The sequence below is a fragment of the Bactrocera dorsalis genome, chromosome 3 (assembly GCF_023373825.1).
Source record: "Bactrocera dorsalis isolate Fly_Bdor chromosome 3, ASM2337382v1, whole genome shotgun sequence".
Lineage (NCBI taxonomy): Eukaryota > Metazoa > Arthropoda > Insecta > Diptera > Tephritidae > Bactrocera > Bactrocera dorsalis.
In genome coordinates, this window is record NC_064305.1 from 23,842,623 (window position 1) to 23,860,122 (window position 17,500).

At 31.9% G+C, this 17,500-nt stretch overlaps 2 protein-coding genes across 9 annotated transcripts in view; both read right to left on the minus strand.

Annotated features, from left to right (window-relative positions):
• Positions 1 to 6: 6 nt before the first annotated feature.
• Positions 7 to 715, minus strand: LOC105228675 (protein CTLA-2-beta). Its single transcript, XM_011208585.4, has 2 exons — positions 411 to 715; positions 7 to 352 (listed from the first exon to the last, which is right to left on the minus strand). The coding sequence occupies exons 1-2, from the start codon at positions 447 to 449 to the stop codon at positions 140 to 142; spliced, it is 252 nt and encodes an 83-aa protein (XP_011206887.1). The 5' UTR covers positions 450 to 715; the 3' UTR covers positions 7 to 139.
• A 7,288-nt stretch (positions 716 to 8,003) lies between these two features.
• LOC105228676 (protein hu-li tai shao) overlaps positions 8,004 to 17,500 on the minus strand; it is a 75,553-nt gene continuing 66,056 nt past the window's right edge. For 3 of the 8 annotated variants that reach the window (XM_049451582.1, XM_029551286.2, XM_029551287.2), the window contains one exon: positions 10,698 to 14,215. In XM_049451582.1, the coding sequence (XP_049307539.1) occupies positions 12,036 to 14,215 (2,180 nt within the window). In that variant the 3' untranslated portion in view covers positions 10,698 to 12,035. Of the gene's footprint in view, positions 8,367 to 9,493; positions 9,562 to 10,697; positions 14,216 to 17,500 lie in introns of those variants that run through there. The other 5 variants (XM_011208598.4, XM_011208596.4, XM_011208597.4 and 2 more) reach the window with 3 other exon arrangements.

The following is a 17,500-nucleotide window of genomic DNA, read 5'->3' on the forward strand; positions in this document are numbered from 1 at the left end:
GCTCGATTTGTTTGTCAATGGTTTAATATTTTTAACATTTTACAATAAAGAAGACTATAAAACACATTTTAGAACATACATATAAAATTCGTTTTATGACAAATATTCGAAGTGAAAAAAATACATATATAATTAATACTCAAGAGGATGAGGGCGGAGTCACCTTCTTACCGCAACGCACCGAATACTCCTCTTCTGTTAAATCGGATAAGTGGTTTATACCCATTTTCCATGTAACTTCGCCATTCTCGTATTTTTTGTTGTGTTCTTCCACCATTTGCTTAGATTTAATGTACCGTTCACGACGCATTTTATCCTCAGCATCATCAGAATAAACTTTATTGAACTTCGACTAAAAGTATTAAAATATTATGTATCTTTATAGATGCCTAATATAACGAATATCTTACCTTATACTCCTCCCATTCTTGATCGGAAACTAGGGACATTTTTTTTATATATGTAGTTTACTGCTGCCGATAATCAACTGTGCTCTTATGAACTTTTGCTCTATACTTTAAATAAAATCAAAGTATTTCAGAAGTCTGATAATAACCACAGATATGATTCATTTATTTCAGTAATTCTCTTTGTCGAAATTGTGCCTGTATGCAAAACAAAGGCAGAAAAAAGTTGAATATGTATAAATATATAATAATACAAAACAATTTTCTATCTGACGAATAGAGGAAGAAAAGGCAAAAATAAAAAACAAAACAAAGCGGTAAAAGTGCTACCACCTGTCATTTCGTGTAATCATTTTCGTAACTGTTCAGAATAGCGGCTTTCTGAAAAAAGGTTAAATTTTTCTTGATAATACATATGTATCTTAAAATGTGTGTTTTTAAATGAAAATAAACTATAAATAGAACCCATGCGGTTGAAAACAAGAATTTTGTTGCTTTAATGGAAAAAATTACGGTAAAGGTTCAGGAGAGCGGCTTTTCACGGGAAAGGTCTTAAAATACTCGTTTTTAGTTCGAGCGCTCGAAAAATAATATCTTTGGTCGGTCCAAAACCCCGGTGTTCAAAATTCTTCTGTGTCCAAATTCTTCTTCTTTCTGCAATAATAATGAATTATAAATTTTCCTATTATGTATTTCTCATTTTTACCAATTCTCGATCAGCCTCAAATTTTGAGAATATCGATATTTTAATTTATTTATATTTTCCCAATTATTATTATTTTTCTATTGCGTATTTCTCATTTTTACCAATTTTCTTTTAAACTCGAATATTGAGAATATCGATATTTTAATTTATTTTTATTTTTCCAATTAATAATATTTTTCTATTATATATCTCTCATTTTTATCAATTCTTGTTTAGTCTCGAATATCGAGAGTATCGATATTTCGAACCCGATCACTGCTTGTATCACTAGTTCTCAATTGAATTTCGAACAGTGATGCCATTTATAGCGTGAATATTGTGCAAAATCGAAATATTTTTTATTGTTTTTATTGCAAAAAAAACAGAAAAATAGATAACGCGCCATATATATTCGTAAATTGGAATCAAAAACATTAATTTTAAGACATTTCCCGTGAAAATTGGTGCACGTTTTCGGAAAAGCCGCTCTCCTGAACCTTTACCAAAATTACTTTTAAAGATCCGTATCCAGCTCTTAAGTAATTGCTAAAAAAAATATTATTTCTTGAGCTGTAGTCAAGTAATTTTGACAGTTGGTTACGCATTGTGAATGATGCATATTAGAAGAGCAAGAGAAAATAAACAAAGAAAATATACTTATGTGTGTAATACCATGTTCAGATCGAACATTTTAAGGGATTATATTACATTTAATTACATTCACTAATTAGCCCGTTCTCACTGCCGTTAGAAAGATCAAAAAACAGCTGTTATTGTCATTCAAGAATTCACATCACTTAATATTTATCAAAAGAAAAGATTGTCATATATAGTATTTCGAAATAAAAGCTGTATTTTTTTAAATATATTCCATATAATAGAAATAATGGATGCATTTTTTTATTTGTTAAGTCGATTTTTAGGTGAAATTAGATTCATTGCTTTAAAAAAAAATTGTTTGTTTACACTTTTTTCCTCTGTAGTGTCTAAATCAGCTGTGATAATGAAACATATTTCCAATGCTGACAAGCAGATGGCGCAAAATCAGAGTCGCATAGAGAGATTTAGCGTGGATCAGTTTCAAATCATTTCAATGAACTGATTTGGAACTGTCATTTTTGTATGGCGAAATCTTGATAAATTTATAAGATTAGTGGAATAAACCACTCAACAGCCGAAATCGTGTAGTTAAGTGTCGGTCTGAACATGGTATAAGTGTATAAATATTTTCATTGCGATTTAAGGAATGTTGATGAAGATTGGTAGGTTTTATACCAAATTTCAAAATGAAGTATGCTTCGGAATAATGATTTTAACTAATTTTGGATGAATTTAACGATTACGTTGAATTTCCTTCAAGAAGCAGTTGTTGATTTCATGTTTCTTCGCAAAACCAGCGTTACCATATTTGCATATAATTGAAGAAATTAGTACTAGATTTCTTCAGAGCTACATACTAGCAGCGATAAATTTTCTTGACCAATTCTTAAACGTTTTTTATGAATTTTTTACATTTTTTCAGAGCTGGATCCTAAGCTTAAATGTTCAAAATATACTTTTAAGTGTTTTTATTGACGCAATACTACTGTTGACAGAAGACTGGGGCTATGAATATGACGTCAAAACTGTCCAGCAATCTAGCGAATGGTATGTACTTTAAAAATTAGCCGGATCCTAAAAAAACGCTTTAAAGTCTCTCAGAAATTAAAGTGAAGTAAGAGTCCAACAATCATCAGAAATACCACCTGGCCGTTGTGACTGATTTTTGGGCTAAACACGAAACGAGAGTCATCACTCAGCCATCGTGTTCGCCACATCAGAGGAGGCCGGATTTGTCATTTCATTATTTTTATGGTATACGAGTATATAAAGAAATGGATTATTGACTGAAAATGGACATATTTTGAATGTCACAATAAAGTTTCGTAGTAAAATACGTGATTATAATTTTTTTTTCAAGCTGGGCCAAATTTAATCAGATAATACCATATACCTAGGATTTCAACTTTTTTGTTTCTCAGTAATGAATTCTCGTTTATTTCTGAATGACTGCCACTTGGTCTTTCTTAATATAAAATTTACTCTCTACAAGATGCAAATTAAATAAATAAAGCTTTTCTCTAGATGTTTTCAACAACCTTCTTCACATTTAAACTTTAGATCCTAATATATCTAAAGTTTGCAAATTCACGAGACTGAAATTTTGCCGATTAAACCTTTCAGGGTTTGTTATGTTACTGCATCTGAAGAAATATTTCAATTTCAGGGATATTGCTGTTTGTTTATTTTTGAATAATTTCATTTTAATTTTAGTCAAATTTGTTTAAAAACTAACAATTCCAGATGTTAGTACTTACCTTTAATTTTATTTTTAGTGAGACGGTAAGTATGGTGCTCATGCAATAATAAACCGGTGTTTTTACATTAATGAAGCATACATATCCAAATATTTTGAATTGTAAACTTTTTGTACAATTATATAAATTTTTATTCACTTTTTCTTAATATAATGCAATTCTTTCATAGGCGTTTAATTATTTTTATAAATTTATTATGTGTATATAATAGCTAAATATTTAACGCAAAAGAGTGTTGTTAAAGATTATTGTGAATTTTGCGTGCATTTAATTTTTTTAAGTGTAATGCACTTATAATGTTAATTTATGCTTTCTTTTGTAATTATTTGCAGTTGTGTATAAATGAAAAGCTTATTTCAATTTTGCTAAAGTTAAAAAAATAATTTTGAATAAGGGTTACAAGAACAAACTAGGTTAAGTAATTAATTAATTCTTGCTACAGAATGTTGGCTTCATTATTTCTAAGCAATACATTTGATATCTTTTGCTTGCGATGCAAAAAATTGTTAGAAATATGCTTCTGTATGTATAAGGTGCAATTTCAATTTAACATGCGTACTAGTGAATTATTAAACAATATTAATAATTATAGCGTATGGATGGTGATACTTTTAAATGTTTATTTTAAATTATTAAGCTTTTAAAAGTCCGCATAAAAATATGTGATGTTTTTGGTAACCTGCCTTACGTTTGTTTTCAATTTTATTATTTTTTTTTCAATATTCCACTAAGCCTAGCTTTCAAATATTTGCCTTTACAATCAAATTATGTTGAAATGCCACAATAATAACAAAAAAGTTTTACTCCATGTGCACAGAGTTATTAAAATCACTCAAAACACAACTGCAAATGATAAGCAAATATATTTAACAATCACGCCACATTCCTAAAACTTAGCTTTTCAAAAGTACAAAAAAAAAATGAAATAAAAGCAAAAATAAACAAACAATACGTATACATTTCTGTAGTTTTTCTATCAAAGAAAAATAAATCAGTAATAAGCATTATATAAAATGCGTACATTGCATCCGTTTAATATGTATATGTATGTATATACTTGTATATGTGTATGATTTTCATATATAATATATAACATAAGACTTAAGTATTAAAATATTACAATAAAAATTGCCAGCGGAATATTTTTTGTTTTTCGTTTTAACATAATAAATTTATTATAATATTTTGTAGCTGCTAAATTGCTTTATATTTAAATAATTTAATTAATTGCTTTGTCATAAAACATACTTGTAGTTGTTCGAAAATTAAACTTTAAATAAAACAAAACATTTTAAATTTGGACAAATTAATGAAAAATCGGAGAAACAAACAAAACAAACACATGCGGCGCCAAAGACGAAGTGCATTCTATGTGAGAACATGAATATTAAATATTTTACTTTACATACATATGTACATATGTATATAAACTATTTCTGAAAAATACTACGGTGATGTGCTATGAAACATATGCAAAAATGTTGAACGAATAACATCAAATGCATATTTTAAGCTCCAAGTTAAATGAAATTCAACACGAATTAACAACCTCAAAAGCGTGTTTGTATAAATGTAAAAATTTATGTTACAAGGTAATGTGTAGCAAGAGTAAATTTGATTTTGAACAGATAAAATTTGAATTTACAGAAAATAATATTTTTCTTAAATACTTTTTAAACATATGAAGCTGTGTGTAATTCATAGAAAATTATATTTTTAGAAAAAACATTTTATCTGCATATTTCGAAGAACACACAATGCACTACAAAAGTTTGGAAGCAAACAATTTGAGTTTATAATTATTTGCCAAAGTAATGACATGTTTATACAATTAAAGCTTATTCATAATGAAGCTCACAATATAAGCTTTGTGCAGCGGATCTAAAAAAGATCAATTTCGTTGAAATAAACTGTAGTAATAGCAAAATGTGATAACTACTTACTGCAAACTGCTTTAGCCTAGAATATATTTTCCTCCGCATTAAGGTTTTAAAGCTCTTTTAGCACATTATTTTTAAATTTTTTTATTTAAGCACAAATTATATTTCATATTTTGTATATTATCGATTTTTTTAAATTTAGTTGTGTTTGTATGAGTAAAAGTATTTGATTTCCTTTGTTGCTAATATTTTACACGCTATGGCAGTTTATTAAATATATTTTATTTATATTTTTAACTATTTGATTTGTGTTTGTCTGTGTGTGTGTGGAACTATTACATATAAAGTTTAGAACTAGAAGGTTTAGTTTTTTATATCATTTATACATTTTACGTTTGCGATATTTCTTGATAATTTTAATAATTTTTTTAATTAAAGTTTTATGTAATAATTTTTTTTTTTTTAATTTTTCGCTGTATGAGTTTGCATTGAAGCGCGATGTGCAGTTAATTTTTTTTGTTGGTGGTAAATTGCAGACACTACTACTTAACTAAAAGTACATATCTGTTAATTTTGTATTTATTTCAACAAAAATATTTTTGAATAGTTCCAGCCACCAACCTCGAATTCCCATCGAGCCTAATGCTTTGCACTGTTTGTCTTATAATGAGTGCAGAATTTTGAGGAGTTTTTAAACGTTAAAATTTATTAAAATCGAATTTTAAAACTTGAAAAAGTCATACAAAATCTAATAAATATTTTTAGTACGCATTTGGTTGTATGTTTTAAGCACAAAACTCTTATTACGATGTACATTATGTTATGTACATGCGCACATATATGTGTAGGTGATTCTCAAATATCTGAAAATTTAAGTTGATAAACAGCTACAGTTGAAGAAATTATGGATTTCAAGAAACTTTTCCGTTATAATATTTAAATTTAAGGTTAGCAGTTACAAAGTCGTTCTTGTTAAAATATTTCGATTAAAAAATTCGGTTGTGCTATACAGTATGTTTTAGAACTATTATCAACAGAAGGAAAACTTTTGTAAGCCGCACTGAATTATTATTTTTTATTTGTGTGGCTGAAAATGAAAATAGTGACTCGAATCTTTAACAAATCCATATATAGGTGCAAACAGGTCTAAAGTCTGTTTTTAAGCAGTTTGGCTGAAACATTTTACTTCATACATTGCTAAAACGATTGTAACGTTAACTGAAGTATTTTTCATTCAATATGAATTTCTTAAGGAAGAGTAAACATCGTCTGAAGTATATAGTAAATAAAAATATAATGATTAAGGACTCCCAAGTTAATTTCACAGCTAACCTTTCAGCACGCTGGTAGTAAATTTAAATTTTAACAAAAACAATAAAGCTATTTTGCAAAAATTCGATTTTCACACGCTACATAACATAATAACATAATACACACAGTAAAAAGCCTGATTGCAGATTTAAGTATACACATGTATGATAAAAATAATACTGCTACGCAAATAAATTTGTGTGAGTATCTTTATGTTTATCAAGTATATTTTATTTTTACCACAACTTTCTTTGATAACAGCCTGCCTGCCTTTAAGTAGTATATGTAGTACATGGATAAAGTAAAAAAAATTATTCGGTGTACTGCATACAATTGCCTTGCAATTTAAAAAATGTAATTTTAACATATATATTATACGCCTCAACAAACGAAAAAGTCTTTCTAACAAGTTAGTTTCGGTAATATTTCGTGTTATTTTTATTAATAATTTAAATTTTGAGTTAGACGTTAAACAAACTTGTTTATTTTTTCATAATTTATTAAATTAATAAATGCTATGTTTCAAATATTTTCCATCTATGCATGCAGGAATTTGCATCTTCCTAACTGTTCGCGCTAAATCTTGTTCTACATACAAACACTCTTTTCTCACTTCCAACTAATGCACTTCGCTTAAACGCCGCCAATCGTCGCCTAGCTTACATGTATACGTCTATCAACACAAAAGCTTTATTTAATTTAATTAATTTTTTGTCCTACCTGACGTATTTCAATGATTCTTTTTCATTTTATTATAAATCTAAATTCCTTTGCAATTTATATTTTCATATATAAACGTCTATATTTATTTATTATAAAAAAGGTGTTGTGTGTTCTAAATATTTTTTGTTGTTTTTATTTAATACGCATATTTTTGTTTTGTTTGTTTGCAATAATAAAAATAATTATCATCATGTTTGTTGTTGTTTGTCATATATCTGAAAATTTATAATTTATGCATTACATTGGATTTGTTTTTTACTGTTGTCCTTAAATTTAATATACATACATATAATTTTACGTTTTTTTATATATATAATTAAAGAGCTGCTCTCCATTGTCCTGCCATTAATAAATTTGCATTTTGCCTCAATTAATAAAAGTTTTGTTGTTTTCAATTAATATCTTAATTATCCTTTGCTGTCGGCGTTGCCCCTTATCGCTTTGTCGTTTAAATGTATTTTAATTTATTTGCTTTACCGTTATATAAGTATGTTAAATGTTCGCTGGTTTTTCGTGCATCAACTGTTGTATGCTTTTGCTTTTAAATCGTTTATTTGTTGTTCCTTTTTTGTTATTTGTTTCAAATGCAATTGTTCTCTCTTTTTGTTGTTGTTGTATGACATTTGTTTAAATGATTTATGAATTTGTTGTAGTCATATTTTTATATTTAAACGATTTAAAATTTTATGTTATCATGTTTTGCTTTAATCTGTATTTTCTTATATATTGTATGTATAAACTGCACGTTTATACTTGCATCATTGCTTCTTCCTTATTTCATCCACACTCTTTTTACGTAGCTGCATTAATTTAGTTGCTCTGTTTTTTTTTATTTTTGTCACTTTTCTTATTTCTGTTACGCTGCCTTAAACAGTTGCTCGTGCCCAACTTAAGCTTCGGCCTTCTTCTTTTCCTTCTTCTTCTTCAAGAACGATGGTGTCCTAAGACCCTTCTTCTTCTTCTTGTCTTTCTTGGGCGAACCATCCGTAGACACATCCTGGAACCGTAATAGAAATTTGCAATGAGAATATCGTTTGGAGCAGTGTTAGTAAAACATACATGCACACATAATGCAGCAGGGTAGGATGTGATTTATGCATGTATGGGATATTTTTAACACAAAAATATTGAAATCATATAACGACATTCACATCAAGTGATAAAAAAAATTATATGACAACTATAACGAAATGGGATAAACACGCGGCTAAGGTGAACTATCCATTGAAGTATTCCTTCCTCTACACTAAGCGCGTTTGACTAAGCATAAAATAATTATAAATTGATTTATAAATTTAAATACTTCAACGGAATTTATTCCAGCAACACCACTCAATAAAAACCTTCCACGAAGTTATGAACTTTCGAAATTCGACTAACTTTTGAAAATCTGATTTCAGATGAGCCATTTCGCGCCGGTTGAAAAAAAAAATGATTTTTAAAATAAATCCGAAATTGAAAGCTATAAAAAGCTGGACGAAGCTTGTTATTACTGAGGTCCCGAGGCTAAGCTTCAATAATTAAGTTTATGTCATATGTTATCAACGAAAATATACGGAAGGTACTTTTACTATATTTAAACGTAGTTCCCTACAAAAAGAGGTTTTCTAAACTGTGCTGTCACAAAAAAATAGAATGATGAAAGTTTTTACTACAGAAAAAACTGCTTATGTATGGTATAGAAGGTGAAGAGGTACAAATTATTAAAAAGTACAGAGAGTCAGTTGTTTAAAAATATATATCAAAACCCGAACTCTTTTTTATATCGCGATGACAAATTATGGGTAATTCACAAGCATTCTATTCTATTTCAGAAACTAAAAACTCCGTCATGCTATAGGCGTTCTAATTCGATTGAGGTTATGAAAAGAGGAACTAAAGAAGTTATGGTTATACTTATACTTCGATTATTTGGTAACGTGCTGTGTTGACTCGAAATGAGCTATGCTTGAACCCTTCCTAATTTTTTTAAATATTGTTTGATTTTTTTTGTATAGTTAACAATATGACCGTCATGTTGTTCGATTTTTATGATGAGGTCAATATATAGAACGTTGAATAAGAAAATGATGTGATTTATAAAGCAAGTACAACAAAAACAATGTAATAATGAAATTAAACTACACTTACCTCTTTACTGCTTTGTGAAAATGTGCTCAAATGAGCTTCGGAGTGATCGCCATTTTGTACATTCTCACCTGAAAAAGCAATTGCATAGTTAACATTAATAAAATAGTAATAAAAAATTTATATTTCCAATTTGAAACAAATCGATTTTACGCAAATGAAGGCTGCTGATGGCAAACAACTAATGCACAAATGCTAATTATACACAAAACATAAGCAAATATGAGATGGAAGGAATGATATGTTTGTTGAGCATGTTTGGTATGTACATATGCATAGAAATTGAGTGCATATATACATATATGTATATATATGTGTGTATATGTACATGCATATATTAAATGGCATTGTGTATGCTGCAAATGTTGATAAATGTTGCATTGTATTTTCAAAGTGTATGATTATTCAAGGGTTAATTTTTGTTGTTTTTACAATAAATTTGTATGAATGTATGTATGTGCATTTTATATATACAGCGTTTACACAAACATAAATTAAGCTACTTAAACATGCATGTAGTTAAATATAGAAATATAAAATAAATTCTAAAACTGTGTACATAATTCGTATGTATTGTGCTTGATATTTTAGTTTCTCATAATACTTTTTGCTTTCGAAACATTAAAATTTTTATTTGATACTCTTTTCCAAAAAACATGCAGTTTATACTACACAATATAAAAAATATATTAAAATAAGTAACAAAATAAATGTAAAAAATTAAATTATAAAATCATGTTTACCTGTTCCACTTTGATTAGTGCTTCACTTACATAAAATTATGCATAAATTGTTATAATTCTTATAGACTAGTTGAGCTCTTGCATGCTTAATTTGTAGGCTTCTTGTTTCCATTGCTAAACTGCTTAAAAATATTTAGCTTAAAAATTAGAAAATATTTTAGCTTAAAGTTAATTGATTGATAGAGACTCCACTCCAATGAAAATGGTGTTTTTTTAAACGGTTTCTACTCTTACAGGAAGAGTTTTGAAGATACATATCTAGTTTCAATTTGGAGAGAACATTTTTAACGTCATTCAAAACCAAAAAAATGCTTCCATAACGCTATGACGACTTTCCTACAGATTAATAATGTTTTTGAAATTTTGTTTTAGACCAAAATTGCGGCCAAAATCGTGGACATCGTACCTGACATTTTTTTACGTGTCATTTCAACAATTTGGGGATGTTCGAGCAAGCAAATAACTGCGGCAATATTGCGACAGTGTTGTTTTTCTGCAGATACTCAGCTGATACTTATATTGCAACATTTTTGCGTCGAATATGATGCCTTACTATACTGCCGCAGTGATTGCGACTCGAACAACCCCTTTATTTAACTATTATACACCCAATAAATAAACATAAAAAAACATTTGTATTCGTCATGAATGTACTTATTTTTAAAAAGAAAAATCCGACAGATTAGTAAATTTCAATATTAAAAAAAAAAATCGCGAAAATCAGTGATTCTTTGGAGGACCACATTGAGATGATCCGTTAATGGTGCCGAAGCAGATGTTTTCGGGAATCTTTTACTAAAACGCTCATGCCGTAATATTTTACAACCGAAGAGATATGTAGCTCAATTACGCTTAAGGAAGACCAACATAATAAGTTGTTAAATTACCAAGCTGGCAATTTCTAACTTTATGAAGAGCAGAAACTTTTTTTAGATCAAAAAACGGCTCAGTATTTTCTTGTGGTGACAAGTTTTTTTCAGAGCGCTTATAAAAACAGTTATCTGTATTTTTATTTTTAAGGTAGGCTTCAGTTGAGGTTTAATGAAATGGTCGGCTAAGTGAGTGGATTGTCAGAAAAGAACTTTTAGGAGAAGGTTTAATGATTTTGATTGAGAACTGTACTTATGGTTATGGCCGAATGCAGAGCAACTCGGTAAAACTTTTCCGACCTTTGATTTTTTTTAGATCTACTCCAGTGTGAATATTTTATAACTAATAATACTTTTAGTGGTACTACATCGTGTCTGGTAACTATCAAGATGAGATCAAATGTAAGACTATCTCAGGTTGAGGTCTCAGGACTTTCTTCTTTTTTCGGGAAAGTACCAGGGGAAAAATATATGTAAACAGGTATTTTTAATTGTGTTCTAAATATTTCTTAAACTTTATATTTGTAAATCTTTTAGCATTTTTTTTATATATTTCTAAACAAAAATATTGTTGCAAAAAGAATTTGTGAAAGAATGAAGCATTATTACAACTTTTGTATTTAGAAAAATAACTCAAAATTTATTTCTTTATTAGTAAATAAAATGAATCACAATTTCAATTTTTGGCAAGATATTGGATGTATTAAAGAATTTTAAACTGTTTTCCAATCAGTTTTGAAAGCTTGTGAAAAATAGTTTTTTTTTTAATAACACTTATTACGAAAACATATTTTCGCTTTTGTGCACAAAGTTAACCTAAAGAATTCCAATTTTTTTATTAAAAAAATAATAATAATTTAACAATATCCGCTCTTTGAGCTACACTTCAATAGTGTAGTATGTATATTTAAGAAATTTTCGCACACGGTCAGTTTACTTGCCCGCACTCAAGGAGGTGCGCAACTCCTTTGAAATCTGCGCCACCTTCATCTTGCAGTCACACATGACCGCATGATTGTGCAACGCATTGGCGCAGATGATGCCATTCAATAGGCTCTCCAACTCCTGCTCGAGCATAGCGAACACCTCGAGTTGTTGAGGTGTCAGTGGTTGATCGGCTTTAGTGGCAGCGCCACTGACGCAACAGGTAGAGTCCGTAGAATTGCAAGATGCTGCCCTATCCCTATGATGTGCGTGTGTTTGTGCATGTGACTTTGTGTGTGCGGTCTTGCTGTGCATTCGCTGCTGTCCAGCAGCTAGCGTACCAGCTAAGCGCAAGTCTCTCAAAGTCTCCAAGTGTGCGCTTTGTTGCAAGAGATGATGCGCGCTGGCGTTCGACAAGTCGAGTAGTGAATTGTCATTGTGTTCCATATGAAGACCGTTGCACATATTATTGCTATCGGTCGAGTGCTGCTGCGCGCCGGCGCTCAGTTGCTGAGCAATAACGTTAATTTCCTCGTTAATGATGCGCTCCAGTTTGCGACGAAACTCCGTCTCATGCGTTTGTAAAGTGCGCGCGCAATCCGAGTTCTTCACATTAATATTGATGTGTATCTCCAGCGAACGCAAAGATGAGGCTGCTGACGAGGAGCCAGCTTCCGATAGCGAGGCGGTGACATGACGGTAACGTTCGTGAGGTAGACCAACGCTTATCGCGGCGACGGCAGTGGGAGTTTCCGCTGTAGTACGCGCAGAGTGGCGCTTTAGTGCAGCAGACTGCGCTTTCGAATTCACAGTCAATTTGATTTGTTTGTGTGAGTGATGAGCGTACAAGTGTCTTTCGTCGGTTTCATCATCATCGCACGAATTAAGCAATTTGCGCACTTTTGGTGTGGAAGTAAGCACTTTGACATTTGAGTGATGCATTTCTTGTTCCGATTCCGGTTTGTGTTCCGGCATCTCAAGTGGCTGCGCATTTGCGGGTAGAAAATCGCGTAGTAAATAGGAAGCGCGTTGTGTGGTGGGCGTGGCAGAACGCGCAAATACTGCACTATAATTATCACCTGAATCATCATCATAGTGCTGTTGGTGAACACCGTCGTCTACATGATGGTGCTCCTCTTCCACGCCCTCCTCCAGATCGGCAGTGTGGCTATGCGAGCCCGCTGGATAAGAGGTGCCACCGATAGAGAGCAATGATGAAAACTGCTGAGAGAGCGAGTGCGCGTGTGTCAGCTGTGGCGTATGCATATCACGATCATGTTCGGATAGCTGCTGTACGCGACCGGCTACGCTCGCACTCTCACAACTACGATCACTGGACACCTTGCTGATGCGCCGCCGCCTTTTGGTAGGCTCCAGTTTTATTTCTTTTACCGAAATATATGAGCCATTCGAATCGTTATTGTTTGTGCTGTCGCTGTGCGTTGTTGTATCTTGCGGCGCCGTCTCCTTGCTAGCATTACTGGTGAGTCGTAGCGCTTCGCAGGATTTCAAACGTGGCGCACGGGGCTGCCGAATGGAGTAAAGTTCACGTTGTTGTTGTTGTAAATAGCCAGTATTTAAACTCAAAGCAGTCGATTTAATGAAAGCGATTACCTTTTCACGCTGCAACTGTACGGCGGTGAGCAAATGAGCTGGATGTATGGTGATATGAGGTTGATATGTTATCGGATAGTTGAAGCCATAATGAGAGCAGGTGCGATAGGGCTGCATTGAGTTGGTGTCAGCAGGCGGTGAAGATGATAGTGATGGCGTATGAGTAGCGGCGTCCGCTACGCATTTGTCTTGTTCGGGGTTCTCATGTTCGGGTTCTAGTACAATTTGTTCGGGAGAGCGCTCCAAGTTGTTGGTATTTGCTTTGAGCTTAGCCGCTCCATCCGGTAGTGGATAAGTGTAATGTGGGAATATTTCAATTTTATGTATCATCCAAACATTAAAGACCAACAAGTTTTGACTCGGATATACTTTACTCATATCTACGCTGCGCGGCTTATACAGAAATGCATATTTCTTAGCAATTGCTGCCACACTGGTGAAATTATGCAGAGTTTCGATTTTCAAGAGGGCAAATTTTTGTGATGCGTGAATTTCATATGATTGTTGAGTATGATTAATATGAATTTTTGTGTTTGTTGTAAGTGGCAATGGAATTTCTTTTTGGTGGAGTGTAGCTGTAATGGCATGATAAATGGTATATGGATTTGTGAGACACGATAGGCAAAACATCCGACATGTAGACAAAACGAGACGAGGCGACAAATGGATAAGTAACAATTTTTACGAAGACGAGACGATACGACAACACAATTTGATAAGTTATGAATAAAAATACAATTCAAATATGGACACATTTGTTGTAGATTAGTTTACAAAAGTTGGAAGGTCTGCATCAGCTTCGCAGATAAGAATTTGTAGAAAACCACAGGTATTAGAAACGGTAAAGGCTGGTTCCGAAAATAATTTTCGGACCTCATCAGCCAACTAGATGGTCGGACTCTCGCTATAACGTTAACGAGACTAACTTACTAGCTAACCGAAAAACACTTATTGAATCGTAAATCATGAACAGTCGAACAATTTTATTGCAGAGTGTCGATTATGTCTCCTTGTCTTTTCCTTTGAGTGCTGTCAGCTGGCGCTTTGAGAGCTACGTCGACCCTTACTATTTCCTTTAGAGCTTCTTAAACTTTAAAATAAGTTCCAAAAATTGTATAAGTATTTTACCCAGATTAATCGTCGGCGGCGAAAAATTTATAAGGAGTATGCATCAGGGAGACCCCACAAGTTGCGCCAACTACCGTGCAACATCGCATATAAGGTTATTTCGAGGGTATTGTGTGAAAGATCAACGCCCACCAACTGTTTGAACCTTATCAGTATAGCTTTAGGCCAGGAAAATCAACAACTGTCAAATCTTGGCACGAAAAGGAGCTGCCTTTACGCCGCGATGTCTGAATTTGGTATCCCCGCAAAACTAATACGGCTGTGTAAACTGACGTTGAGCAATACCAAAAGTTCTGTCAGGATCGGGAAAGACCTCTCCAAGCCATTCAATACCAAACGAGGTTTCAGACAAGGCGACTCCCGTTCGTGCTACTACTTCAGTCTACTCTTGGAGAAAATAATTCGAGCTGCAGAACTAAATAGTGAAAGTACCATCGTTTATAAGAGTGTACAGCTGCTGGCGTAGGCCAATGATATTGATATCATTTGGCCTCAACAACCGCACCGTTAGTTCTGCTTTCTCCAGAATGGATAGGGAAGCGAAGCAAATGGATCTGGTAATGAACGAGGGCATGACGAAATATCTCCTGTCATCAAACAAACAGTTGTCGCACTTGCGACCACGTCAATATTGGCAGTCATAACTTCGATGTCTTGATAATTTCGTCTATCTTGGAATCAGTATAATGATAGCCTAGAAATCCAACGCAGAATAGCTCTTGCCAACAGGTCCTACTTAGGTCTGATTAGGCAGTTGAGAAGTAAAGTCCTCTCTCGACGATCAAAAACAAAAATCTATAAAACACTCATTATTCCCGTCCTGCTATATGATGCAGAGGCATGGACGATGACAACATCTGATGAGTCGACGTTACGAAAGGAAGGCTGCGAAAGATTTATGGTCCTTGCGCATTGGCCACGGCGAATATCGCATTTGATGGAACGATGAGCTGTATGAGATATACGACGACATTGACATATTTCGGCGAATTTAAAGACGGCGGCTGCACTGGCTAGGTTATGTCGTTCGTATAAACGAAAACACTTTAGCTCTGAAAGTATTCGAAGCTGTTCCCGCCTGGAGTAGCAGAAGAAGACCGTTGGAAAGACCTGGTGAAGAAGGACATGGCTTCACTTGGAATCTCCAATTGGCACCACATTGCGAAAAGAAGAAACGACTGGCGCGCTGTTGTTGTTAAGAAGAAGCGCCTTGAGTTATTTTAGATGAGAAAAATTGTCAATACTATTATAAAACTATCCACACATGTAGAGAAATCTAATTACCAAAATATTCATGACCCGTAATTTGAAAACTTTTTAAAAAATTAACGACTCTCCAAAAGTGATAATGATAGTCACAGGAGAATCTTAGTCAACTTTAAGAACGTTATATAAGGTTATTAGTATTATATGGCAATTTAACATTCTTAAACTAACTTGGTATTGGTATATTTAACCTGTGATCTTCAGCCTACTTAAACATACTACATTTATTTAAACAAGTTAAAGTAAATTCGTTTTAGGTCACGAATTCGAGTTTATGTGGAACTTTAGTGTTTGTCGTTAAACACGAGATTGTACATGTGTTTGGCGATTACCATAATGAAAATTGGATTTCAAAGCTTTGCCCGCAACTAAATTGTCGTTTTTCATAAACACTAAAACTTAAACTCGAGTTAGTATCGTACTATTGATCTCTTAGTGTCTAAAGCAAGTATTTATATATAAAGAGACTTGAAAATCTGATATAAATTTTCTTAAGTTATGGAACTAAACGTTTAACAAACGTTATATGGCAGCACAACATTAGAAATATAAATATGTACTAAAGATATTAAGAAACGTATGCTTTTTATTCAAGTAAATTTGTTTACAATAAAATAATTATCGATATATATTTTATTTTCAATATGAGGAAAAAAATTAATTAAAAAAATCAAAATTATTTCAAATTAAAAATAATTAGTTATTTCCACACCAAAATAAAAACTAAATAAATAAATATATACAAACAAGAACTCATGTTAATGCATAAACAATTACATACATATATTTACACATAGAACATGGCGATGGGTTAAGTTAAACGATACATGAAATTGATGACACCGCAAATTTTCATTTGGTCTAATATATTTACTTTTTGTTACAAAAACGTATGTATATGAGTGCATTATATATATATAAGAGTATGTATGTGAAAATAAAGTAAACCAAAGCCCATTTAATATGCGATATTTATACACAGTTTAAATACAAAAACAGTTAAATAATTCATTTTCACAAATTTTATAATATTTTCTGCAGAATTTGAAGTGGTTACAAATTTCGTTGTGCATTATTTATACTCGTATTTAAGAAATCAAAATTGTGTGTGTTTTATATATGCAATTTTAAATGGTATTTAAAAATTTCAATATTTTGTAATATAAACGCAGAGAATATGATTAAATAACGGTATTTAGCGAACAAAACAGAAAATTATTGTTTTTTCTTTTTAAAAATAATCCAGTAGTTGGTATAAAATAATTTTGTTTGCAACAAAACGAAAAATACGTAAGAATATTAAAGTAAAAATAAATTTCATATTTTTTTTTCAGAAAAAAAGAGTGGTTTTAGAAAGAGCGTACAATTCAGCGGCAGCGTTGGTGACATTCGATGGGACAGTTGAGTAGTTTATTTATATACATACATATATTTTGTAACTAGCAGTTTTTTTCTATAATCCATTA

What these genes read in the sequence shown, in the direction of transcription:
- LOC105228675 (XM_011208585.4), bottom strand. Translation starts at nt 449, where the DNA reads ATGTCCCTAGTTTCCGATCAAGAATGGGAGGAGTATAAG. An exon ending in AAGAATGGGAGGAGTATAAG is followed by an intron (nt 353 to 410) that starts GTAAGATATTCG and finishes TAATACTTTTAG; the next exon opens with TCGAAGTTCAATAAAGTTTA.